Source organism: Chlorocebus sabaeus, chromosome 22 (genome assembly GCF_047675955.1).
Source record: "Chlorocebus sabaeus isolate Y175 chromosome 22, mChlSab1.0.hap1, whole genome shotgun sequence".
In the NCBI taxonomy this organism is placed as follows: Eukaryota; Metazoa; Chordata; class Mammalia; order Primates; family Cercopithecidae; genus Chlorocebus; species Chlorocebus sabaeus.
Window position 1 is genome coordinate 98,072,586 of NC_132925.1, and position 27,513 is coordinate 98,100,098.

Sequence of the window (27,513 nt, forward strand, 5' to 3'; positions counted from 1 at the left end):
GTTTCTTAATCCTGAGTTCTAGTTTGATTGCACTGTGGTCTGAGAGACTGTTTGTTATAATTTCTGTTCTTGTACATTTGCTGACGAGTGCTTTACTTCCAACTATGTGGTCAATTTTGGAATAAGTGTGATGTGGTGCTGAGAAGAATGTATATTCTGTTGATTTTGGGTGGAGAGTTCGGTAGATGTCTATTAGGTCCGCTTGATGTAGAGCTGAGTTTAATTCCTGGATATCTTTTTTAACTTTCTGTCTCGTTGATCTGTCTAATGTTGACAGTGGGGTGTTAAAGTCTCTCATTATTATTGTGTGAGAATCTAAGTCTCTTTTTAAGTCTCTCGGGACTTGCTTTATGAATCTGGGTGCTCCTGTATTGGGTGCATTAACCATTAGGATGGTTAGCTCTTCTTGTTGAATTAATCTCTCTACCATAACACTGTAGTTTTGTATGTACTTGCAAATAGCTATAGTGCCAGTAAAAAATGTGATAAAATTAAACTCTTGCACATATGCCAAAAATATTTTGATTTAACACTTCATTAAGTGCATGATTATAGTCTCTATATCTTTTGATTTACCTTTCTGTCTTTAAAATTTTCAGCTGAGATACTTAGAGGTCACATAGTAAATTAAGGTTTTCTTTTTTTACTAATATCTGTCTTTTTAAATTTGGTGAGTCACAGTAAGTTATTTTTGGGTTCTTGAAAGCTGTGTCTCTGTTCTAAATTTGAGCACAAAAATCATGCCACTTACAAAATATGCTTTGTCTTCTTACATCAGAGTGTCTGGTAGAAGGTGACTGTTCTTGGAACTTAAAAAATCTAAACAGGACAAGAACATAATCTGGAAAATATTTCTGTTTCTGATAATATGACTGAGTAGATACTCTGCAAACCCTCTGTCATAAAATAGACATGCCAGATAGTCCTTGCAAAGACATACTTGAACTTGCCAAAAAAAGAAAAAATTCAGAATCGCTAAGAATGAAGATGGAGTGAAAATCAGAAGGGCTACTGTGAGAATAATGGGGAGGCAGCCCCAGTTATCAAGGGACGTGTGCATGTGTTCAGTAAAAAGTTTCAAACCTAAAAGAAGTTGAGAAAAATAATATAATTGCCCTACATATACACATCATCAACAATTTTTTATTCATGGTCAGTTTTTTTTTTTTTTTTGGTGGAGTTTTGCTTTGGCTGGAGTGCAGCGGCATGATCTCGGTTCACTGCAATCTCCGCCTCCTGGGTTCAAGCGATTGTCCTGTCTCAGCCTACCGAGTAGCTGGGATTATACAGGTGCCCGGCACCACGCCTGGCTAAATTTCGTATTTTTAGTAGAGCTGGGGTTTCACCATGTTGGCCAGGCTGGTCTTGAACTCTTGACTTCAGGTGATTCACCTGCCTCAGCCTCTCAAAGTGCCGAGATTACAGGCGTGAGCCACTGCACCTGGCCATGGCCAGTTTTGTTTCATTTATATTCCCACTCCATTTATATACATTGGTTCTTCCTCTGAATTATTTTGAAGCAAAATCTATACATCATATCATTTTGTAATTACCTTATATGTATCTGTAGAAGACAAGGAATTTTTAAAAATAAATATATTCACAATGTCAGTAGCCACAAATCCAGAGTTCACTTTTTTTTTTTTGGAAATGGAGTCTCTTTCTGTCACCCAGGCTGGAGTGCCTGGGTTCACGCCGTTCTGCCTCAGCCTCCCAAGTAGCTGGGACTACAGGTGCCCATCACCACGCCTGGCTAATTTTTTGTATTTTTAGTAGAGACAGGGTTTCACCACAGGGTTCACGTTTTCTTGACTTTCTCATAAATGATTTTTTCTAGGTTATCTATTTCAATCAGATATCTGTTTGCAAATATAGGTAAATATGTCTCATCTTCTCTCTGTCTCTCTATCGTGTCTCTCGCTTTCTCTGTCCATATATATATAGAGAAAAATATATTTTTAAATATGTATTTGTATAAATACATATTTTTCTATCTATAAATCTCTCTTTCTGCCTCTATCTGCTCTTTCTCTGTGTTTACCTCTCTTTCTTTATATCTGCTTATTGATGGGTAAAGGGTTAACAAAACCTTTCCCCCTTCTGTGTGGGAATTTGAATTTCAGTTAACAGAGAACTCTGTGTCTCTGGGAACCCGATAAGACCAACCTGTTATTTGTATTATCAAGCAGGACTGTTTGTGGTAAAAATGGTCCCTGATTGGTAAATTGCATCTAAGCTGGGAGAATGATAATACTTGGTAGGAAGTCACAGCTTTCGGGCTCCCCTAGGTGGGTGCAGTGACTCTGGTCTCTGTGGAAACTCTGGAAGCTATGGCTATGGAGTTGTTACAAGGTATCTTGGTGTTTGTGTGGTTGGAAGTTCCTAAGCCAAGGTGGCTCCCATGCCTACCAAGTGTGGCTCTCTTCTTAATGCACCTGAGCTGTGCTTTCCAGGCTGCTGCAAGGACTCCCACAGGAGAAGAGCATCAGTTGTAGCCCTGCTGGCAAGTTCAGGTTCCTGAACAAACTGACAGAAAATGTGATCTTGGGTAGTCTTTTGAATCTGTGTGCTTTGTTGACTCTAGAAAGGCCTTTGGTGGGTGCTGTGATATTTTCTCCCTAAAATATAAAACATAGCATGTCTTTTATATTTTTAATATAATTTTTATATTTCTATATACAATTATATTTTAATATCTTTATATTTTTAATATAAAGATAAAAGATAGCATACACCATTGTGCACTTTATTTATTTTTGACCTGGGGTGGGGTCTCACTCTGTCACCAAGACTGGAGTACAGTGGTATGATCTTGGCTCACTGAAACCTCTGCCTCCTGGGCTCAAGCTGTCTTCCCACCTCAGCCTCCAGGGTAGCTGGGACCACAGGTGTGTGCCACGACACCCGGCTATTTTTTTGTATTTTCGGTAGAGACCGGGTTTTGCCATGCTGCCCAGGCTGATATCGAGCTCTTGGGCTCAGGTGATCCACCTGCCTCAGTCTCCCAAAGTGTTTCCAGAGTGTTGAGAATTACAGGTGTGAGCCACTGCATCCGGCCCATTTTGTACCTTTTTAAACTTATCTCAGAGTTAATTTCATATCTGTTTATAGAAATGTTCTTCATCTTTTTTTAAATTAGCACTTTGTAGTGTGACTGTACCACATTTTTATTCAGCTGGTTTTTTATTGACATTTGAGTGTTAGATCTCTTTTTTCTGACATTATAAGACTAAAATATGAAAAGAAAAACTTGAAAAAAATTTAAAAGAAAATTTACATAACTGTCTTTGTGATATTGTGGGGAAACTTTTCTTAATGATTAGTATACAGGATATGAAAAATAGCCTAATAATGAAAAGGAAAAGTTAAGACAAAATGGGCATAGGAGGTGAAGAGTTATATTATAGAAAAAGAAATTGGAATGGTCAGTAAACTTGGGAAAAGATACTTGAACTAGAAACTAATGGATAAAATGAAAGTTAAAATGACTATTCTATAATCTTCAGTTTGGCGAACTTGTAAGTCTGACAGAATTGCTGGCAGAGATATGGGCCAGTGGAAACTCACCTAGGTAAAGTGGAGTGCAATTTTATAATCTCTAATGAAGTTGAAGATGCACATACCTGAGCCAAAAAATACAAAAATACAAAGAAATTTGGAAAAATTGTTTATCACAGTAGCGTTTGCAGTAACATGAGGTGATGCAGAATGTAAAAGTTAACCAATAAGAGATTGCATAATTAAACTCATATCCATGTGGTGGAATATTATACAGCAATTAAAAATGAACAAACTAGATTGAAAAGAATTAATATGGATAAATCTCATAAAGAAAACTTTGAGTGAAAAAAGGCAAGCTGCAGAAGGATATGGGCAATATAATAACTACGTGAGTAGTTCATTTCCATATTTATGTTGTTTTAATGTTTCAGTAAAAAGGAGTTGTCATCTGAGTGTGGTGGCTCACATCTGTAATCCCAGCACTTTGGGAGGCTGAGGTGGGTGAATCACCTGAGGTCAGGAGTTCAAGACCAGCCTGGCCAGCATGATGGAACCCCATCTCTACTAAAAATACAGAAATTAGCTGGGTATGGTGGTGCATGCCTGTAATTCCAGCTACTCAGTAGGCTGAGGCAGGAGAATCACTTAAACTTGGGAGGTGGAGGTTGCAGTGAGCCCAGATTGCACCACTGCACTCCAACCTGGGTGACAAAGCAAGACCCCATCACCATACAAAAAAAAAAAAGGAGTTGTCACCATATGTACATTATTTTCTTATATTCATTAGCATGTGGATATGGATATTATTAATACTGTAAATTATTTTGTTTAGTGAATGGTTTAAAGATACACTTTTTGTCCAGGTAAGTAAAATACAATTGTTTAAAAATATAAATCGTTATATTTCTTATGGATACATGGTTATGTAGTAAAAAATGTCTGTGGTGGTAACCCACCAGAGTCAGCATGCTTGCTTCTGAGGATAGAGGGAGGGCAGTAGGATTGGAGAGAGGCAGGCTTCAGTTGTGTCTCTCTAATTCACTGTTTCTTAAAAAGGATTTGGGCTTACAAGTTTCAAATATTAAGATTTGATAAAGTTAAATGGATTTTAAAAAATCACCCTACTTTATTGTATCTTTGAAATGTTCCATAATTTAAATGAAAGGATTGGTATTATATATGTACTTGAGTTGCTATAATGTTTTACATTTTTCTTTGCTTCACTTGTGAATTTTTCAGTGACCTCTGGGGAAGTTTCAGTCATTTTCTTTTTGAGGGATTTGTGTGTGTGGTAGTGGCAGTGATGGTATTAGGTATTATAGTCTTCCTACTACATGAGTAGCTTTTACTCACACGCAGTATAATTGGAAAGGAAAAGCACTGTAACATCTCACAGATTTTCATGATTTTTTGTTGTTGTTGGAAGTGAGGGAGAGTTCTTATTTCAAAAATTCTTACGTGCTTTTTTGGTGTTTACTAATAATATTAGTAATGACAGAATGTACAAATCATTAATTTACATTTCCTGAGTTTTGCCATCATTTGTAATTCTATGGTTCCTTTTGTTCTTTAGAAATGTATTTGAATATGAAAACACTGTGGCAATGTATTCTTTCTTATTTCATCCCTTCTGAAACTTTACAGAAAGTTCCAGAATACACTGAATTTTAGGAACTCCGTCTCTCATTGAAAATGGTATGGATTATTAAACTAACTAACTTTGAACTTTACCACATATTTTAATGGAAATATTCTGACAGATTATTATGTGGTATTTTATAATTGACAAAGATAGAATGTGATTTAGGCACGCAAGGGAGTAGGGAAACTTACTACTCGATGGAGTAAGCTATTCTTCTAGTAAGCCGTATTATTAGCTGGAGTATTCGGTGTTTCAAATATAAGAAAAATTTTAGTTCTCTCTTAATATTTACAATCTTGTTGTCATCTTTCAATCTACAGGTCTTCGTGGATGACTGTAGCCATAGTTGTTTTGTTTGTGGAGAATCTGAAGTTAACTAAAAAAAAAAAAAAATACTTCTTTAGAAATTCACCTTTCAAAAGTAACGTAATATTCCTCATGTAAAAGTCTACCAGGCTCTCTCCTTTACCCTATTTACTTATGATTCAGAAAGTATCATTCTGGCTAGGCGTAGTGGCTCATGCCTGTAATCCCAGCACTTTGGGAGGCTGAGGTGGGTGGATCACTTGAGGCCAGGAGTTCAAGACCAACCTGGCCAACATGGCGTGACCCTGCCTCTACTAAAAATACAAAAAAATTAGCCTGGCGTGGTAGTGCATGCTTGTGGTCCCAGCCACTTGGGAGGGTGAGGCAGGAAGATCACTTGCACCCGGGAGGCTGGAGGTTGCAGTCAGTCAAGATTGCTCCGCTGCACTCCAGCCTGGGCGACAGAGTGAGACTCTGTCTCAAAACAAAACAAAAAAGTATCTTTCTATAAAATCAATATATACGTTACACATTTTTTGGTAGTAATCCTATACTCTGTAGCGTTAGGAAGATTATTTTATGGATGTGAAAGAGTAACAAGTGGTTACCGCCCTATAGAAAAATTCCCCAGTCAACATGGAAAGCCTGAAGGACTGAGGGCTGAGTGGTTCATATTTTGTGTTTTGATATAAACCTGTAACACAACAGTGATTAATAATAAGCCTGAAGCTGCAGATCTCTGTATAATTTGGAAGCACCATGGAAGATCACTATGAAATTTAATGCATGTAAAATTTTGAAAAATTCGGATAAGCCTGCTCACTTTTTAATCAAGCATTTAAAATATGAAATTAATTTATACATATTAATCAGATTATGGGTGTATATTGTGATACTTTTAGTCTGTATTAATAAATATGTGTTCTCTGAAAGACGTTTTACTTAGATACTTGGCTAAACTTTTTAAAGGAAGATTGTAATCCAAAAACAATTTTAGATTTAATCAGTACCTTGTTTGTTTCCATCAATATTACATAGGAAAATAGTGTCAGTGTAGTTATCTACATGATTTCTCATTGTTTTTCTTTGAGGCTGTTATCAGTTGATGGCCAGACCATACATATTGATTTTTAGCTATGACAGTTGAAGCAGATCAATTTTACCCCCTGAGATTTGTAAGAGATAATTTTGAAGTTCTCTACCTTGTTATCATCTCATATTTGCCTTTATGATGTGTACTAGAGGAATATTTTACTATTATGCTTAATTTTGATAGTGAAATATTTTTGGTTGTGGTGGAAGCTTTATATATTTCAGAGAGATTCCTATCATTCTGAATATTTCATTATACCATCTTTAAGTTAGAATAGAAATGTCCACTCTGAAATCACTGCTGAATACCATTTGCTTCTGGCTGTGAATGCTGGACATAACCTTGTTGTGCTGTGATTTGGGTTATAGAACTAAATGGCTTCTGCTCTTTTTCTCCACCGTAATATTTGGGTATGTTGAGCTATATGACAAGGTGAATTTCCATCAAAGCTGAATATATAGTGAATTGCTAGCTGAAGTGACCTGAGGTCAGTTTTGGTTCTCTAAAGGTAGTTTTGATTATTCATCTTTGGCACTAAGTCTTTGCCTGCAGCCTGTAATCTTCCCTCCTCAAGTGTTGTAAGATTAAAACTGTTCTAGAGGCGTGGTACACATTGCTTAAGATTAAATATAGAATCCTAGGCAACTGGTTGTAGGGAGTCAAAGTCATTACTGTTCATTCAGTCTTTCTGAAATGACTAAATGATAATTTATTTAGGACAGAAGATGTTCTTAGGCTTAGATCTAAAATTGTGCTGCAGCTTCTCAAAGGACCGAGAGTTATTGTGTTACAAATAAAGTTATGTAATTTCTTTTATTTTTGATGTTTGTAATAGTTTGTCTAGCTTTGTTTCACTCCAAATCATAAGCATATTATTTTAGTTTTGCAAGATTATTATATAGCTGAATAACACTGCAGATGGTCCCTAATCTATAATTGCTCAGCTTATGATTTTTTTGATTTACAGTGAGTTTATTGGGATGTAACCTTATTGTAAGTTGAAAAGCATCTGTATATCAAGAAGGAATACAGTAACAGACCTCACTATCACTTATTATTGGTTATTTCTGTGTTTTCAAATTATGTCTATTGCTGTTTGAAACTTTTTTGTGCCTGGAAACTTTTTTTCTTTCTTTGTATACTTAAGTTATATTTTATTTTTCTATTGCTGTGTAACAAACCACCCAAAATGTTATGATTTAGACAAGGACAATAGGTTATTTTGCTCACAAATTCTGTAATTTGAGCAAGGCTGTGTTAGCTGGGGTGGGACTGGAGAATATCCTTTCCAGATGGTGCATTCATGTGACTGGCAAGTTGGTACAAGCTGTTTGCTGAGAACTCAGCTGAGGCTGTAGGTTGGGAGCCTCAGTTGCACTGTATGTGGGCCTCTACAGGCTGCTTGGGCTTCCTCACAGCATGGTGGCTGAGTTCCAAGAGTGAGTGTTTCAAGAGTACCAGGTAGAATCTACATGACCATGTCAGACCTAGCCTTGGAGGTAATGTAGCATCACTTCTACCACTTTTCCTTTCCCCATGTACTTCGTTAGTGTTTGTCATGAAAGAAGCAGGTTAGTCCAGATATTGTATAGATGGAGTATTTACTACAATCATGATTTACCTAACAAATCTCTTGTTTTTAGATGTTAAAATAGTTTCATGTTTGTCTTATAAACCAGTGGTCTCCACCCTTTTTTGGCACCAGGGACCAATTTCGTGAAAGGCAATTTTTTTCCAGCAGACCAGAGCTGGGGAAGTGGTTTTGGGATGAAACTGTTCCAACTCAGAAGATCATCAGGCATTACATTCTCATAAGGAGTGTGCTACCTAGATCCCTCGCATGTGCAATTCACAATAGGGTTCATGCTCCTATGAGAATCTGATGGCTCCACTGCTCTGACAGGAGGTGGAGCTCAAGTGGTAATACTAGCTTGCCCACTGCTCACCTTCTGCTGTGCAGCCGGATTCCTAACAGGCCACAGACCAGTATTGGTCTGTGGCCTGGGGGTTGGGGACTCCGGCAATAAACAGTGCTACTGTGAGTATTCTTGTACATAAGCTCATTTGTTCATCACTTTGAGATAAGTTTCTTGAGACGTGACAGGTGTATCATAAGAAAATGACATTTTTAAGGCTTTTGAGAAACAACATCTCACTTTCCTACTAGCCGTTTGTAAGATTTATCTGTTTACCTATGACCATTCCAACACTGACTGCTATCCATTTTTATCTTTGCTAGTCTACTTTGCAATAAAGTGAATTCTTTTTTTTTGCATGGCTCAATTATGAATATTATTTGCACAGTCATACATATGGAATATACATATTGACTTGTAATATAACTGTTGGATAACTGAGAGAGGAGAAATGTATATTTGAGAGGCAAGGAGCAGGAAAGAAACAGAGGTATAAGTAGAAAAGAGAAATAGCTAAATTCAGATTAATTACACTTGGTGAACAAAAATTGGAAAGTAGAAGTGTGGGGAGCAGATGGCTATTTTTATAAACATTGTAGAGTTTTTAATTAAAAAAGCAAAAAGTATTTTAATATGTAATAAAAATCAAATTCAGTTAAATTCAGTGTCTGTCTCTGGATCATGTAAGAAATGGATGATTTTTCTTTTGTCTCTAATTTTCTATATTTTGCAGAGTTTTTATAACTTACATGAATACATTTTTGTGAAGAAAATTAACATGCTTCAACTTTTTAAACAACTGTATTTTACTTATCCAGACAAAAAGTATATCTTTAAATCATTCACTAAACAATAATTTACAGTATTAATAATATCGATATCCACATGCTAATGAGTATAAGAAAATAATGTGTGTATGATGACAAATCCTTTTTTTAAACCATTGAAACAACGTAAATATGGAAATGAACATATTTCACAGTTAGCCAAGCACACTGTGTTTACATCTTAGCTTGGACCTATACAAAAGCTTCCAGTAGTTCTTTCAATTTTCAAAACACCAGTAAGGGATGTGAGGGCAATCTGGCTGTGACATCTGTTGCCTCATTGATCACCAGGGTTCATTCAGCTGATCTGACTGGCCAGGCAGGTGTCCCCTTCCTCCCTCATGGCTCCATGTGTGTTCCAGCCAAAGCCCTGTGATTGATCAGATCCTTCCTTGATTGAGGAGCACCATACTTTGGTCAAGGGTGTACAGGTAGCTGTGCTCCCTTGCTAAAACCTCCAAACGAGCTCTTAAAACACCATTAAGATTAAGAAAATGTAAAGAGAAAACAACAAAAGCCTAACCAGCTTTGACATCATCGATATTTTCCTCCCCTGTCTTTTATCAATGCATAAACTCACATTTTTACTTAGTCATATTCTGTGGATACCTGTGTAATCTGGTTGTGCTTTTTCCTAGAAGAAGCCTTGCTAGTTGTGGGATTGGTATAAGGTAAAAGACTCCCCAGGAGGGGAAGGTGTCAAAAATGTTTTGGTTTCCTGAGGCTTCTGTTTCCTCATCTATAACATAAATCCAATAATGTCTTCCTTAAAGGAGTAATTGAAATAATATGTTTAAATCACCTACCACAGTGCCTGACTCAGAGTAAGCATATAGTAGTAGATATTTTTCCTTCCTTCATCACACTTTCATATTTTTAAAAGGATTCTTTTTTTTTTTTTTTTGAGACGGAGTCTCTTTCTGATGCCCAGGCTGGAGTGCAGTGGTGTGATTTCAGCTCACTGCATCCTCTGCCTCCCGGGTTCAAGCAATTCTCTGCCTCAGCCTGTTGAATAGCTGGGATTACAGGCTCCTGCGACCACACCCAGCTAATTTTTGTATTTCTAGTAGAGATGGGGTTTCACCATCTTGGCCAGGCTGGTCTTGGACTCCTGACCTTGTGATCCACCCGCCTCAGCCTCCCAAAGTGCTGGGATTACAGGCATGAGCCACTGCACCCGGCTTAAATGGATTCTTATTCTTATAAATTTTGTATGTCTTTGACTACTAGTGATGACAACCATGTTTTAATTTGCTTATTGGTGGTAGAGTCCTTTTATCAGTTGTTTCTTGTTCGTATCATTTTGTTGTTTTACTCGAGTGTTCATACATACTTTTTAATTGATAAATGTTATTTATAATAAAGATAGTGATTCTTTGCAATACATTTTCCAAGGTAATATATTCATTTTGAAAGATGTGTAGTATTATAAGATTGCTTCCTCCACTCCTTACTCAAATTTTTAATTTGGAGTCTTTCTAGTATAAGAAATAAAGGAAGGATATCATTTAATGAATAGTCTGTCCTTTATCTTTTCTAGAGTCTTAAATATACTTTTGTTTGTTTTCCTCTTTGTGTTGTCTTTTCCACAACAGTTTTCATAAATGAATACTTCTTGCAGATTTATGCTTTATGATATTTTTATTATGTATTTGGACAAAAGCCTAAGTCATTACATCACGACTATGAGAAATGTTATTGTAATTCTCTCCACTTTATTTTAAAGTTGAAGAAACTAAACCATAGTGGTTATTTTGTTAACAAATGTGGCATTTGAAGTCAGGTCTTCCTGACTCCAAAGCTCAAATTATTTGCCAGCATATTATACTGCCACTCCATTTATTCAAATGCCCTATTATCACTCAGTAAAAATCGGTAGTTTTCTTTGTCTAAGTCCTACATTTCTCTTTTAAGTTTTTTGTTTTCTTTGTAGAGACAGGGTTTTGTTGTGTTGCCCAGGATAGTCTTGAACAATCCTCCTGCTTTGGCCTCCCAAAGTGCTTGGATTACAGGTGTGAACCACCATGCCTAATCTACTTTTTTTTTTGGTATGGTTTGTATTTTTGTTGCTGTTTACCAATGAGATTTCCAAAGTTAAACTGTAATTATAGTAGAAACTATGGAGTCTTCAATCTTTATGGTTATCTAGTTACTTTACTAGGCATCTCAAAAAGAAAAAGCATCAGTTGTATTTTTACCATGTTTCTGGACTTGAATTCATAAGTGCTAAATCTGTGTTTAAGAAAATGTTTGTTTTAATATAAAGTTTAATACAATGCATTTAAATATACACAAACATTTTAAAAACATAGCTAAATCACTTGTAAGATCCTATTTTCTTTAAATTTATACACTTTTTCATTTTCTCGGTTTATTATTGTTTATACCAAAGTCTTCTGTTTTGCTTCTTGTCAGGGAGATTTAAATAGGTTTCCTTCTTTGCCATGAATACTTTGAAAATTCCTCATGGATTAGAATAAGAAATGTATTATCCTTTGGGTAGCACAGAACTTTGGGTACCTTTCCAGTGAGTAACAGTAGACTTTTAGAAAGTTTCTTCTGAATTGACTGCCATGTGTATTTATTAATATTTGCTCTAAGCTAAGAATTAAACATTTAAATAAAATGAAAAAGGCAGACAATAATAAAGGTTGGTGAGGCTGTGAAACAACTGCAACTTTCATATATTGGTGGACAGTAAATTGGTACAACCACTTTGGAAAGCCATTTGACAGTCTCTAATAAAGCTAGATAGATGCCTACCTCTTATTGGAGCAATCCTCCTGGCAGGTGTATACCCAAGAGAAGTGAATGCACATGTTCACAAAAAGACATTACAAAAATGTCCACCAACTTTGCTCATAATAGACCCGAACTCTAAACAACCCAAATGTCCAGGAGTAGAATGGATATGTAAATGTTTCTATATTTACACAATGGAATGTTATATGACAATAAATACCAACTACTACTATAGCTAACGTACACAGCATTCACTCCATTATATGGAAGCCGGCAATGATAAATTCGCTCTTTTCATTTCTTTTCTTGTATATCTTTGCTATCTCCCCCGTTTTCTTGATTATTTTAGCTAGTAAGTTATCTATTTTGTTTATATTTTTCAAAGAGCCAGGATTTTGATTTATCATTTTCCTTAAAAATGTTTTTTCCCACCTCATTGATTTCTGCTCACACCTTTCTTGCTTCATTTTGGTGTACTTTGTTGTTCATGTTTTAGCTTTTTATGTTGGAGATTTAATTCAGGTATTTTTATTCATTATAGGTATTTATATTCTTTTATTTTATATAATTATGGGTTATATATTTTTTGATTTCTGCTTTTATCCTATCCCATATATAGTTGATAGGATTTGGCTCTGTGTCCCCACCTAAATCTCATCTTGAATTGTAATCCCCACGTGTGGAGGGAAGGACCTGGTGGTGTGGTGGGAGGTGATTGGATCATGGGGGCGGGCACCCCTAGGCCATTCTTGTGATAGTGAGTGAGTTCTCACCAGAGCTGATGGTTTTAAAGTGCGGCACTTCTGGACAGGCACAGTGGCTCATGCCTGTAATCCCAGCACTTTGTGAGGCCGAGGCGGGTGGATCACAAGGTCAGCAGATTGAGACCATCCTGGCTAACACGGTGAAACCCCGTTTCTACTAAAAATACAAAAAAAAAGTTTGCCAGATGTGATGGCGGGTGCCTGTAGTCCCAGCTCCTCTGGAGGCTGATGCAGGAGAATGGCGTGAACTTGGGAGGCGGAGCTTGCAGTGAGCCAATATCATGCCACTGCACTCCAACCTGGGCGACAGAGCGAGACTCTGTCTCAAAAAAAAAAAAAAATGCGACACTTCCTGGCTCTCTTGCTCTCTCTTCTGTCACCATGTAACACATGCTTTGCTTCTCCTTCAACTTCTATCATCACTGTAAGTTTCCTGAGGCCTTCCCAACCATGTGGAACTGTGGGTTAATCAAACCTCTTTCCTTTATGTATTACGCAGTCTCAGGTAGTATCTTAATAGCAGTGTGAGAACAGGCTAATACAATAGTGTTTTTACTGTTAGCTTTTTATTTTATTTATTTAATTATTTTTTAAAATTAAAAAACCATTTTAAATTCTTGGGGGTAGATAGTGCTAAAAATTAAAACAGTTGAACTCATGGAAATAAAGAATAAAATGATGGTTATGAGGAGCTGAGAAGAGTAGTGGAAGGGAGAGTGGGGGTGGTTAATGGGCCCAAAAATATAGTTAGCTAGAATGAATAAGACCTAGTATTTTTAAGTTCTGCAATTTTGGTTTGTATTTTCTCTTAAGGTTTGTTTAACAGAGAGTTAAAAAAATTTGCAGGTAGAAGGGCCTTTTGGATTATTTATGTTTTAATTAATTTCTAGTTTTGTTTGTTTGTTTGTTTGTTTCCCTGAGACAAGGTCTAACTCTGTTGTCCAGGCTGGAGTGCAGTGATGTGATCATAGCTCACTGTAGCCTTGATCTCCTGGGTTGAAGCGATCCACCCACCTCAGCCTTCTAAGTAGCTAGGACTACAGGCATGTGCCATCATGCCTGGCTAATTATTACTATTATTATTTTTAAGTAGAGAAGAGGTCTTGCTATGTTGTGCAGGCTGGTCTAGAACTCCTGAGCTCAAGCAGTTCTCCTGCCTCAGTCTCCAAAAGTGCTGGGATTACAGATGTAAGCCACTATGCCAGCCTAATTTCTAGTTTTATTGCACTGTAATCATAAAAATTATTTTTACTTTTTGGAGTATATTAATATTTTTTCATGATCTGTTGTATGATCAATTAAAGGATCATTTTATGTTAAGAAAAATATATGTGTTCCATTATTTGAATATAAAATTTGATATCTACCCATAATATCTAACCTATTGTTTATGTTATTTAGGTCTTCTATATCCTCACTTATTTTTGTTCTTTTGAGTCTCAGACTGACAGTAGTATGATAAAATATTTTATTGCTTCTTATATCCTGTGTAGTTTTCACTTTACAAAAGTGGTTGCTATACTATTTAAGGCATAACACTCATTACTATAATTATTGCTGTTATACATTGTGAATGGTATGTAATATATAATATATACATATATTATATGTATAATAAATCCAATATATGTATATACCTATAATATATACATATACGTACTATAATATATAAATATATGTACCATAATATATAACTTATAAATAACAGTTTATATTTTATGTATAATATATATCATTTTTTAATATTAAAATTTATGTGTAATGAAATTTACTTTTAATGAAATTTACCTTTGTGGGGACTCAGTTCTATGAGGTTTAATATACGCATAGACCCTTGTTACCACCACCAGAAAGATGCAGAACAATTCCAGTTTCCCAAAGAATGACCTTGTGCTGCGTTTTTCTTAGGCAAACCACCCTCCAGCCCAGTCCCTGGCAATCACTGATGTCTTCCCTGCCCCTATAGCTTTATCTTTTCCAGAATGTCATATAAATTGAATCACACTGCATATAATCTTTGCAGCTGGTTTCTTTCAGTTAATACAGTGCAGTTGAGATTCATCCCTGTCACTGCATGTATCAGTAGTTCATTACTGCTGAGTACTGTTTCATTATGTGGATGTACCACAGTTTATTTATTCATGTACACACCGAAGGACATGTGAACTGTTTTCGGTTTTTGACTGCAGGTTAAATATCCCTTATCCAAAATGCTTGAGACCAGAAGTGTTTCAGATTTCAGTGTTTTTGGGTCTTGTAATATTTGTATGTACATAATGAGGTATCTTGGGGATGGGACCCCAGTCTAAGCACAAAATTTATTTGTGTTTCATACACACCTTGTGTAAAATAAGGCCAAGGTAATTTCATACAACATTTTAAATATTTTCAGTGCATGAAACAAAGTTTGTGTTAAGTACTTATGTGTGGAATTTTCCACTTGCATTTTATCAGTACTCAAAAAGTTTTGGATTTGGGAGCATTACAGATTTCAGATTTTTGGATTTGGGATACTCAATCTGTATTATAACTAAATATTGCTATCAATTTTTTTGTACAAGGTTTTCTGTGAACTTAGGTTTTTATTTCATTAGAATACTTAGAAGTAGGATGGTTGGGGCATATATGATAGGTATATATTGAACATTTTAATGAAACTGCCAAACTGTTTTCCAGGATTCCTGTACCATTTCTGCATTCCCACTGGCAATGTATGAAAAACTTCAGTTGCTCTACATACTCACCATTTTTCATGTTAGTCATTCTAATAAGTTCATTGTTATATCTCAGTATGATTTTAATTTACACTACTGTAATGATTATGATATTGAGCATCCTTGCATCTATTCGACAGATACATATTTTCTTTGGTGAAACGTCTGTTTAAATATTTTGTTCATTAACATTTTTTTTTTTTTTGCTGTAGGAAAAATTTTATTTTAAGCAGTTTTTTTTTTTTTTAAATTTATTATTATTAAACTTCAAGTTGTAGGGTACATGTGCACAACGTGCAGGTTTGCTACATATGCATACTTGTGCCATGTTGGTGTGCTGCACCCATTAACTCGTCATTTACATCAGGTATAACTCCCAATGCAATCCCTCCCCCCTCCCCCCTCCCCATGATAGGCCCCGGTGTGTGATGTTCCCCTTCCCGAGTCCAAGTGATCTCATTGTTCAGTTCCCGCCTATGAGTGAGAACATGCGGTGTTTGGTTTTCTGTTCTTGTGATAGTTTGCTGAGAATGATGGTTTCCAGCTGCATCCATGTCCCTACAAAGGACACAAACTCATCTTTTTTTTTTTTTTTTTTTTTTTTTTTTATGGCTGCATAGTATTCCATGGTGTATATGTGCCACATTTTCTTAATCCAATCTGTCACTGATGGACATTTGGGTTGATTCCAAGTCTTTGCTATTGTGAATAGTGCTGCAATAAACATACGTGTGCATGTGTCTCTATAGCAGCATAATTTATAATCCTTTGGGTATATACCTAGTAATGGGATGGCTGGGTCATATGGTACATCTAGTTCTAGATCCTTGAGGAATCACCATACTGTTTTCCATAATGGTTGAACTAGTTTACAATCCCACCAACAGTGTAAAAGTGTTCCTATTTCTCCACATCCTCTCCAGCACCTGTTGTTTCCTGACTTTTGAATGATCGCCATTCTAACTGGTGTGAGATGGTATCTCATTGTGGTTTTGATTTGCATTTCTCTGATGGCCAGTGATGATGAGCATTTTTTCATGTGTCTGTTGGCTGTATGAATGTCTTCTTTTGAGAAATGTCTGTTCATATCCTTTGCCCACTTTTGGATGGGGTTGTTTGTTTTTTTCTTGTAAATTTGTTTGAGTTCTTTGTAGGTTCTGGATATTAGCCCTTTGTCAGATGAGTAGATTGCAAAAATGTTCTCCCATTCTGTAGGTTGCCTGTTCACTCTGATGGTAGTTTCTTTTGCTGTGCAGAAGCTCTTTAGTTTAATGAGATCCCATTTGTCAATTTTGGCTTTTGCTGCCGTTGCTTTTGGTGTTTTAGACATGAAGTCTTTGCCCATGCCTATGTCCTGAATGGTACTACCTAGGTTTTCCTCTAGGATTTTTATGGTATTAGGTCTAACATTTAAGTCTGTAATCCATCTTGAATTAATTTTCGTATAAGGAGTAAGGAAAGGATCCAGTTTCAGCTTTCTACTTATGGCTAGCCAATTTTCCCAGCACCATTTATTAAATGGGGAATCCTTTCCCCATTTCTTGTTTCTCTCAGGTTTGTCAAAGATCAGATGGCTGTAGATGTGTGGTATTATTTCTGAGGACTCTGTTCTGTTCCATTGGTCTATATCTCTGTTTTGGTACCAGTACCATGCTGTTTTGGTTACTGTAGCCTTGTAGTATAGTTTGAAGTCAGGTAGCGTGATGCCTCCAGCTTTGTTCTTTTGACTTAGGATTGTCTTGGAGATGCGGGCTCTTTTTTGGTTCCATATGAACTTTAAAGCAGTTTTTTCCAATTCTGTGAAGAAGCTCATTGGTAGCTTGATGGGGATGGCATTGAATCTATGAATTACCTTGGGCAGTATGGCCATTTTCACGATATTGATTCTTCCTATCCATGAGCATGGTATGTTCTTCCATTTGTTTGTGTCCTCTTTGATTTCACTGAGCAGTGGTTTGTAGTTCTCCTTGAAGAGGTCCTTTACATCCCTTGTAAGTTGGATTCCTAGGTATTTTATTCTCTTTGAAGCAATTGTGAATGGAAGTTCATTCCTGATTTGGCTCTCTGTTTGACTGTCACTGGTGTATAAGAATGCTTGTGATTTTTGCACATTAATTTTGTATCCTGAGACTTTGCTGAAGTTGTTGATCAGCTTAAGGAGATTTTGGGCTGAGACAATGGGGTTTTCTAAATATACAATCATGTCGTCTGCAAACAGGGACAATTTGACTTCTTCTTTTCCTAACTGAATCCCCTTGATTTCTTTCTCTTGCCTGATTGCCCTAGCCAGAACTTCCAACACTATGTTGAATAGGAGTGGTGAGAGAGGGCATCCCTGTCTTGTGCCAGTTTTCAAAGGGAATTTTTCCAGTTTTTGCCCATTCAGTATGATATTGGCTGTGGGTTTGTCATAAATAGCTCTTATGATTTTGAGGTACGTTCCATCAATACCGAATTTATTGAGCGTTTTTAGCATGAAGGGCTGTTGAATTTTGTCAAAAGCCTTTTCTGCATCTATTGAGATAATGATGTGGTTCTTGTCTTTGGTTCTGTTTATATGCTGGATTATGTTTATTGATTTGCGAATGTTGAACCAGCCTTGCATCCCAGGGATGAAGCCCACTTGATCATGGTGGATAAGCTTTTTGATGTGCTGCTGAATCCGGTTTGCCAGTATTTTATTGAGGATTTTTGCATCGATGTTCATCAGGGATATTGGTCTAAAATTCTCTTTTTTTGTTGTGTCTCTGCCAGGCTTTGGTATCAGGATGATGTTGGCCTCATAAAATGAGTTAGGGAGGATTCCCTCTTTTTCTATTGATTGGAATAGTTTCAGAGGGAATGGTACCAGCTCCTCCTTGTACCTCTGGTAGAATTCAGCTGTGAATCCATCTGGTCCTGGACTTTTTTTGGTTGGTAGGCTATTAATTATTGCCTCAATTTCAGAGCCTACTATTGGTCTATTCAGGGATTCAACTTCTTCCTGGTTTAGTCTTGGAAGAGTGTAAGTGTCCAGGAAATTATCCATTTCTTCTAGATTTTCCAGTTTATTTGCGTAGAGGTGTTTATAGTATTCTCTGATGGTAGTTTGTATTTCTGTGGGGTCGGTGGTGATATCCCCTTTATCATTTTTAATTGCGTCGATTTGATTCTTCTCTCTTTTCTTCTTTATTAGTCTTGCTAGTGGTCTGTCAATTTTGTTGATCTTTTCAAAAAACCAACTCCTGGATTCATTGATTTTTTGGAGGGTTTTTTGTGTCTCTATCTCCTTCAGTTCTGCTCTGATCTTAGTTATTTCTTGCCTTCTGCTAGCTTTCGAATGTGTTTGCTCTTGCTTCTCTAGTTCTTTTAATTGCGATGTTAGAGTGTCAATTTTAGATCTTTCCTGCTTTCTCTTGTGGGCATTTAGTGCTATAAATTTCCCTCTACACACTGCTTTAAATGTGTCCCAGAGATTCTGGTATGTTGTATCTTTGTTCTCATTGGTTTCAAAGAACATCTTTATTTCTGCCTTCATTTCGTTATGTACCCAGTAGTCATTCAGGAGCAGGTTGTTCAGTTTCCATGTAGTTGAGCGGTTTTGATTGAGTTTCTTAGTCCTGAGTTCTAATTTGATTGCACTGTGGTCTGAGAGACAGTTTGTTATAATTTCTGTTCTTGTACATTTGCTGAGGAGTGCTTTACTTCCAATTACGTGGTCAATTTTGGAGTAAGTACGATGTGGTGCTGAGAAGAATGTATATTCTGTTGATTTGGGGTGGAGAGTTCTATAGATGTCTATTAGGTCTGCTTGCTGCAGAGATGAGTTCAATTCCTGGATATCCTTGTTAACTTTCTGTCTCATTGATCTGTCTAATGTTGACAGTGGAGTGTTGAAGTCTCCCATTATTATTGTATGGGAGTCTAAGTCTCTTTGTAAGTCTCTAAGGACTTGCTTTATGAATCTGGGTGCTCCTGTATTGGGTGCATATATATTTAGGATAGTTAGCTCTTCCTGTTGAATTGATCCCTTTACCATTATGTAATGGCCTTCTTTGTCTCTTTTGATCTTTGATGGTTTAAAGTCTGTTTTATCAGAGACTAGTATTGCAACCCCCGCTTTTTTGTGTTCTCCATTTGCTTGGTAAATCTTCCTCCATCCCTTTATTTTGAGCCTATGTATGTCTCTGCGTGTGAGATGGGTCTCCTGAATACAGCAGACTGATGGGTCTTGACTCTTTATCCAGTTTGCCAGTCTGTGTCTTTTAATTGGAGCATTTAGTCCATTTACATTTAAGGTTAAGATTGTTATGTGTGAACTTGATCCTGCCATTATGATATTAACTGGTTATTTTGCTCGTTAGTTGATGCAGTTTCTTCCTAGCCTTGATGGTCTTTACATTTTGGCATGTTTTTGCAATGGCTGGTACCGGTTGTTCCTTTCCATGTTTAGTGCTTCCTTCAGGGTCTCTTGTAAGGCAGGCCTAGTGGTGACAAAATCTCTAAGCATTTGCTTATCTGTAAAGGATTTTATTTCTCCTTCACTTATGAAACTTAGTTTGGCTGGATATAAAATTCTGGGTTTAAAATTCTTTTCTTTAAGAATGTTGAATATTGGCCCCCACTCTCTTCTGGCTTGAAGAGTTTCTGCCGAGAGATCTGCTGTTAGTCTGATGGGCTTCCCTTTGTGGGTAACCCGACCTTTCTCTCTGGCTGCCCTTAAGATTTTTTCCTTCATTTCAACTTTGGTGAATCTGGCAATTATGTGTCTTGGAGTTGCTCTTCTCGAGGAGTATCTTTGTGGTGTTCTCTGTATTTCCTGGATCTGAATGTTGGCCTGCCCTACTAGGTTGGGGAAGTTCTCCTGGATGATATCCTGAAGAGTGTTTTCCAACTTGGTTCCATTTTCCCCCTCACTTTCAGGCACCCCAATCAGACGTAGATTTGGTCTTTTTACATAATCCCATACTTCTTGCAGGCTTTGTTCATTTCTTTTTCTTCTTTTTTCTTTTGGTTTCTCTTCTCGCTTCATTTCATTCATTTGATCCTCAATCGCTGACATTCTTTCTTCCAGTTGATCGAGTCGGTTACTGAAGCTTGTGCATTTGTCACGTATTTCTCGTGTCATGGTTTTCGTCTCTTTCATTTCGTTTGTGAGCTTCTCTGCATTAATTACTCTAGCCATCAATTCTTCCACATTTTTTTCAAGATTTTTAGTTTCTTTGCGCTGGGTACGTAATTCCTCCTTTAGCTCTGAGAAATTTGATGGACTGAAGCCTTCTTCTCTCATCTCGTCGAAGTCATTCTCCGTCCAGCTTTGATCCGTTGCTGGCGATGAGCTGCGCTCCTTTGCCGGGGGAGATGCGCTCTTATTTTTTGAATTTCCAGCTTTTCTGCCCTGCTTTTTCCCCATCTTTGTGGTTTTATCTGCCTCTGGTCTTTGATGATGGTGATGTACTGATGGGGTTTTGGTGTAGGTGTCCTTCCTGTTTGATAGCTTTCCTTCTAACAGTCAGGATCCTCAGCTGTAGGTTGTAGCTGTAGGAGATTTCTTGAGGTCCACTCCAGACCCTGTTTGCCTGGGTATCAGCAGCAGAGGCTGCAGAAGATAGTATATTTCTGAACAGCGAGTGTACCTGTCTGATTCTTGCTTTGGAAGCTTCCTCTCAGGGGTGTACTCCACCCTGTGAGGTGTGGGGTGTCAGACTGCCCCTAGTGGGGGATGTCTCCCAGTTAGGCTACTCAGGGGTCAGGGACCCACTTGAGCAGGGAGTCTGTCCCTTCTCAGATCTCAACCTCCATGTTGGGAGATCCACTGCTCTTTTCAAAACTGTCAGACAGAGTCGTTTGCGTCTGCAGAGCTGCTGCGTTTGTTATTGTTTACAGTGCCCTGTCCCCAGAGGTGGAGTCTACAGAGACAGGCAGGTTTCCTTGAGCTGCTGTGAGCTCCATCCAGTTCGAGCTTCCCAGCAGCTTTGTTTACCTACTTAAGTCTCAGCAATGGCGGGCGCCCCTCCCCCAGCCTCCCTGCTGCCTTGCCGGTAGATCACAGACTGCTGTGCTAGCAATGAGGGAGGCTCCGTGGGTGTGGGACCCTCCCGGCCAGGTGAGGGATATGATCTCCTGGTGTGCCGGTTTGCCTAAAGCGCAGTATTGGGGTGGGAGTTACCCGATTTTCCAGGTGTTGTGTGTCTCAGTTCCCCTGGCTAGGAAAAGGGATTCCCTTCCCCCTTGCGCTTTCCAGGTGAGGCAGTGCCTCGCCCTGCTTCAGCTCTCGCTGGTCGGGCTGCAGCAGCTGACCAGCACTGATCGTCTGGCACTCCCCAGTGAGATGAACCCAGTACCTCAGTTGAAAATGCAGAAATCACAGGTCTTCTGTGTGGCTCGCGCTGGGAGTTGGAGACTGGAGCTGTTCCTATTTGGCCATCTTGCTCCGCCCCCCAACATTTTTTTTTTTTTTTTCTTAATTTTGAGTTTGGAGAGTTCTTTATATATTCTGGGTACAAATATTTTCTCTGAGTATGTGACGTGTGTTTTCTTACAGTGTCCTTCACGGGAGAAATTTTCGTTTTGATGAAGTTGACTTACATTCAGTTGTATAATACATTTTGGGTTAATTTCTGCATGTGGAGTGAGGAATGAGTTTAAGTTAACGTTTTTGCTTGTGGATGTTCAGTTATTCCAGCATCATTTGGTCATATGATTAGCCTTTTTCCAATGTGGCCTTTGCACCTTTATCGTAAACTGATGGACTCTATTTCTAAACTCTAGTTTGTTTCCTTGTTCTATATGTCTATCATTTTATTAATACTACGTTGTTTTGATTACCATAGTTTTTTGTATGTCTTAAAATTATTGTACGATTCTTGCATATCCTCCCAAAATTGTTTTGCATATTCTAGTTTTTATTTACTTTTCCATAGAAATTTTAAACTCAGTTTATATCCACAAAATACCCTGTTGGGATTTTGACTGAAATTGCGTTAAGTCTATAGGTAAATTTGGGGAGAATTGACGACTATCTTAAGTCTTACTACATGAACATGGAATGTCTTTTCATTATTTATAGGTTTGAAAAGTTTTCTTTCATCACGATTTTAGAATTTTTAATGTACAGATTCTGTAGATGTTTTGTTAGGGTGAAAGCAATATTTCTTTGTTGTTGTTATGGTTGGAGCTATTGAAAAGTGGTACTTTAAAAAGGATTTATATTCCAGTTGTTCATTATTGGTATATTGAAATATACCAGATCTTGCTAAACTCACTTATAAGTTATAGAAGCTTTTTTTGTAAATTCCTTGGGATTTTCTACATAGGTAATCATGTCATCTGCAAATATTTCTTTCATTGAAATCTAAAGGTCTTGTTTTTCAAATGTTGAATCAGCTTTGGATTCCTGGCATAAACCTCTCTTGGTCATCATGTTTTATTCTTTTAATATATACTGGATCAACATGCTTATATTTTGTTGAGGAGTTTTTGCATCTGTGTTCCTAAGGTATAATGTCTATGCCTCCTTGTATAACAAAGTGACTTGGACCTTTTTGATGTCTATAAATGCTTATTTAATGATAGTTCCTTCAAATTGAGCTGTTACAGGACAGTTTACCTCTCCCTCAATTTTATTTTGTTTTGGTTGAGTGGTATCTTAGTATGTTTGGGCTGCTGTAACAAGGTACCTTAGACCGAGTAATTTATAAATAATGGAAATGTATTGCTCACCATTCTGGAGGCTGGGGAGTCCAAGATCAAGGCACTAGCAGATTTGGTGTCTAGTGTGGGCCGTTTGTCATGGATAGTGTCTTCTTTGTTTCCTTACATTTTGGAAGGGGTAAATAAACTCACTCAGGTCTCTTTTATAAAGGTACTAACCTCATTCATGAGGGTGTAGTCCTTATGACCTAACTACCTCCCAAAGGCTCCACGTCTTAACACTGTTACATTGGGGATTAAGTTTAATATATGAATGGGAGCAGGAAAAAACATTCAGACCATAGCAGGCAAAATCAGAGAGTTTTGGCTGGACACGGTGGCTCACGCCTGTAATCCAGCACTTTGGGAGGCCAAGGCAGGCAGATCATGTGGTCAGGAGATCGAGACCATCCTGGCTAACACGGTGAAAATCCTTCTCTACTAAAAATACAAAAAATTAACCGGGCATGGTGGCACGCGTCTGTAGTCCCAGCCACTTGGGAGGCTGAGGCAGGAGAATTGCTTGAACCCTGCAAGTGGAGGTTGCAGTGAGCCAAGATTGTGCCACTGCACTCCAACCTGGGCAACAGAGCGAGACTCTGTCTCCAAAAAAAAAAAAAAAAAGAGTTTTTATCAGCTGAAATGTTTTTTATTTTCAATTTTTGTTGTCTGTATATGAAATAGGTATATATGGATAGCTTTATATGAAACTTGCCTCCTATATTCTGTATTTTTAAAATACCTTAAATTATCCTTGGTTGATGTGATATTCCACATGGAAGAGATCAGAGGTTTCAGTTGTTTCTAGTACTCTTACTTTCTTAGTCCTTTAGTTCTTTTCTTAGTTATTGATATTTTTATATCAAGAAAATCACCTTTATTAAAAAAAGTGCTGCAAATATTTTCTCTAATTCATGTGGATTTTTTCTTTATAGCGTTTCATTTCTATGTGGCATTTAACATTTTTTATATTTACATTTCTCACACTTATTTTGTTCTTTCTAATAAATTATTTACTAACATTTTCCCCAGTCTGAGATTGAAATATGTATGTATGTATGTATATATGTTTGTATGCCTACCTCCCATGGCCTCTTCTAGATCTTTGAATCATTTTGTGTTTGTGTTTTAAATCTTAGATTTATTTGGTGTTTATTTTGAAGTAGGACATGAGACAGGCTCCAACATGCATATGTACTCGGTCTGTTAATTTTGTGTAGATCAATATCTAGTGAACCTTTCTTTGTTTACATCACTTTGTGTTTCAGATTATATTCAGGTGCTTCAGATAGTCTGTCAGTTTCTTCTCCTGAGTTGTCTCTGGGGGCCTTGGACCAGCTTCTGTACAGATAGGCTGCCTTCTGTCTGGTGAAGGCTGTCACCTTGGAATAATCCTGAGATTCCCTTTGCCGCTTTCCTTTGTTCAATGTTCTCATCTTCCTTTTTTTTTACTTCCTCATTGTGAATGTTGAGGGTATTCAGTGGAGTTGATGGTATGATACATGATTTTGGAAAGATAACGAAAAGCCAGACCATGAAGAACCTCATATGTTATAATGAGTTTTAGCTTCTTTTTAATGGTTGTGTAACTATTGAGAATATTTTATAGGTGAGTTACATTTGCTCTTATAGAGGGTCCACTGTGGCTAAAATTTATAGAGTAGGCCGGGCGCGGTGGCTCAAGCCTGTAATCCCAGCACTTTGGGAGGCCGAGGCGGGTGGATCACGAGGTCAGGAGATCGAGACCATCCTGGCTAACATGGTGAAACCCCGTCTCTACTAAAAATACAAAAAAAAAAACTAGCCGGGCGTGGTGGCGGGCGCCTGTAGTCCCAGCTACTTGGAGGCTGAGGCAGGAGAATGGCGTGAACCCGGGAGGCGGAGCTTGCAGTGAGCCGAGATCGCGCCACTGCACTCCAGCCTGGGTGACACAGCGAGACTCCGTCTCAAAAAAAAAAAAAAAAAAAAAAAAAAATTTATAGAGTAGATGGAATAAAGGAAAATTAAATAAAGCCTGTTGTAGTAATTCAGGAAAGATATAATGGTGCATAGAAATAAGACAGCCATAATGGGGGTATCATTTTCACAGAGCTTGGGGTTAATTGGGCATGAGAGAAGGGAAAGAAGAAGGGTCAAGGATAGTACTGAGACTTCTGAGTTTGGCTAGTATATTGATCCTCAGGCACTGAGTTTAATTTTGGACATACAGTGTAAATGATTGCAATAGATCCTTTCCCTACATTCACCAAATGTTAACATTTTACTATGTTTACTTTATAATTTATCTTTCTCTGTCTTTATCTCTTTCACTGTGTGTGCATGGATGTGTGAGTGTGTGTGTGTTTTCTGACCCACTTGAGAAGTTTGTGGGCATGATGCTTTTCTAATTCTAATTACTTCACTGAATGTTTCCTTGAAACAAGCCGTGAAATTTCAAAATCAGGAAATTAACATTGATTCAGTGTTGTTAGCTAATCTACAGACCTTACAGAACTTCCAGATCTTGAATTGCAGTCAGTTATCATGTCTTTTTAATCTCTTATAATCTGGAAGAGTTTTTCAGTCTATAATTGCTGGAAATTTGAATGGCTTTGGAATTATGTATGTATATGTTGGGGGTTGTGTTGACAGGGGAAACAGACTTGTGATTGTGGTCCTTAGACCACAGAGTATAAATTAGAATCAGGAATGGACTCTGGGGATGGATTTTCTACTGTCTAGTTGCTGCAAAGGTAGAAAACAGATCTACTCAAGGATGACTGCATTGATTTGTTTTTTACCTGAGATAAATACTTTGGCTTTGATAATTCGGTTCGGGAACTAGGTGAGACTGATGCTTAGATATGTTTTTATCCTTAAGTAGCAGAGAATTTACATGGCATATACATGACTATGTAAATTATTCCTACCTGGAAACATAGCACCAAATAGAAAAGGATTGGAGTGTGGCCAAAAAAAAAAAAAAAAAAAAAAAAAAATTGAGCTTCTTAAATCTGTCTTGGACACACAGTGTTACTGTTAGGTGCTGGCACCTCTTAAGCTCTCTTGGGAACTTATATATTCCTGTTCTCTGTAGCCATCTTGCTGATATTATGATTCTATATTTCTGACTACTTACATTCATTAACCGTGTATGTGCGTGTGTGTCTGTGTTCTGTTTGCATATTTATAGAAATTATTTATAGTCTGTCTTTTAAAAGGGAAAGTAGCACTATTCCTTGTCAATACTTAGTCCTTTGTGTTGAGTTATACCTTTAATTAAAGAGTGTTATATGAGTATACGTTTCTTTGTGTCATGCATTGAGTATTATCTTTATTTTATGTCTGTTAAGCCCTCGGATGTGTAGACTAGAGATATGATCTCTCTTTATGCAGCTCTTCTTGGAGATTTATATCTACATGCAGTTGTGACTGACAGTTGTGTTATTTGCTGCCACATTTCCAGTTGTGTGATTAAGTAGTTAACAGGCAGGCTTTGTCATTCAGGTGGCCTGGATTTTATCCAACTCTGAATTTGGGTAAAGTCCTTAACTTTTCAATACTAATTTTTTCTCTTTAAAGCGGGGACAATATTGTCAACTTTTTCTGACTAATTTTCAGATTTAAATGAGATAGTATTAAAATTTAGTTATGGGATCTAGCACAAATTGAGAATGCGAAAACAGTAGTTGATATTATTTTACTTTCTGCCATCTGCTTGATTATTATAGTCTGTTCACTCTGAGAATTGAGACTGCCGTATTTTGTTATGTTCTCTCAAAAAAAATTTTTAAATGTCTTCCACAGGATTTTGTCTCCACAGTTATCCGTTTACTTGACAGCCCCTCAACGTATATCAGAGCAAAAGCCTTCCTGGTTCTTCTATATATTTTGATTTATAACCGTGAGATGTTGCTGCTCAGTTGCCAAGCAAGGTAAGATTTTCTCTGATGGTTTCATCAGTAACTTCAATTTAGTGCCTGTTGTATTAGTAGTTGTAGAGTATTTCTTGGTCTTTGTGTATCTGGTATATATTTTTTAAGGGTTTTTCCAGGGGTTTAATATTTCACTTGTAATCTCAGCTTGGAAGTACTGAGGACCCAGAGAAGACCTCTGAAACTATGGCAGGGTGAGAAATGCCTTGTGTGTCCTTGATATGGTTTGGCTCTCTGTCCCCACCCAAATCTCACCTTGAATTATAATCCCTATAATCCTCACGTGTCAGGAGTGGGACCAAGTGGGGGTAATTGGATCATGGGAGTGGTTTCCCCCATTCTGTTCTTGTGATGATGAGTGAGTCTCCCCACATCTGATGGTTTTATAAGCATCTGGCATTTCCCATGCTGGCAATCACTCCA

The 27,513-nt window shown here is 37.4% G+C and overlaps 1 protein-coding gene across 10 annotated transcripts in view; it reads left to right on the plus strand.

Annotated features, from left to right (window-relative positions):
* Nucleotides 1–27,513, plus strand: part of ULK4 (unc-51 like kinase 4) — a 702,682-nt gene that overhangs the window by 162,010 nt on the left and 513,159 nt on the right. For all 10 annotated transcript variants that reach the window (XR_012090659.1, XM_073010314.1, XM_073010313.1 and 7 more), the window contains one exon: nucleotides 26,963–27,090. Coding sequence is in view for 9 of the 10 variants with exons in the window: in XM_073010314.1 (XP_072866415.1) it covers nucleotides 26,963–27,090 (128 nt within the window). In the remaining variant the exon portion in view is untranslated. The remainder of the gene's footprint in view (nucleotides 1–26,962; nucleotides 27,091–27,513) is intronic.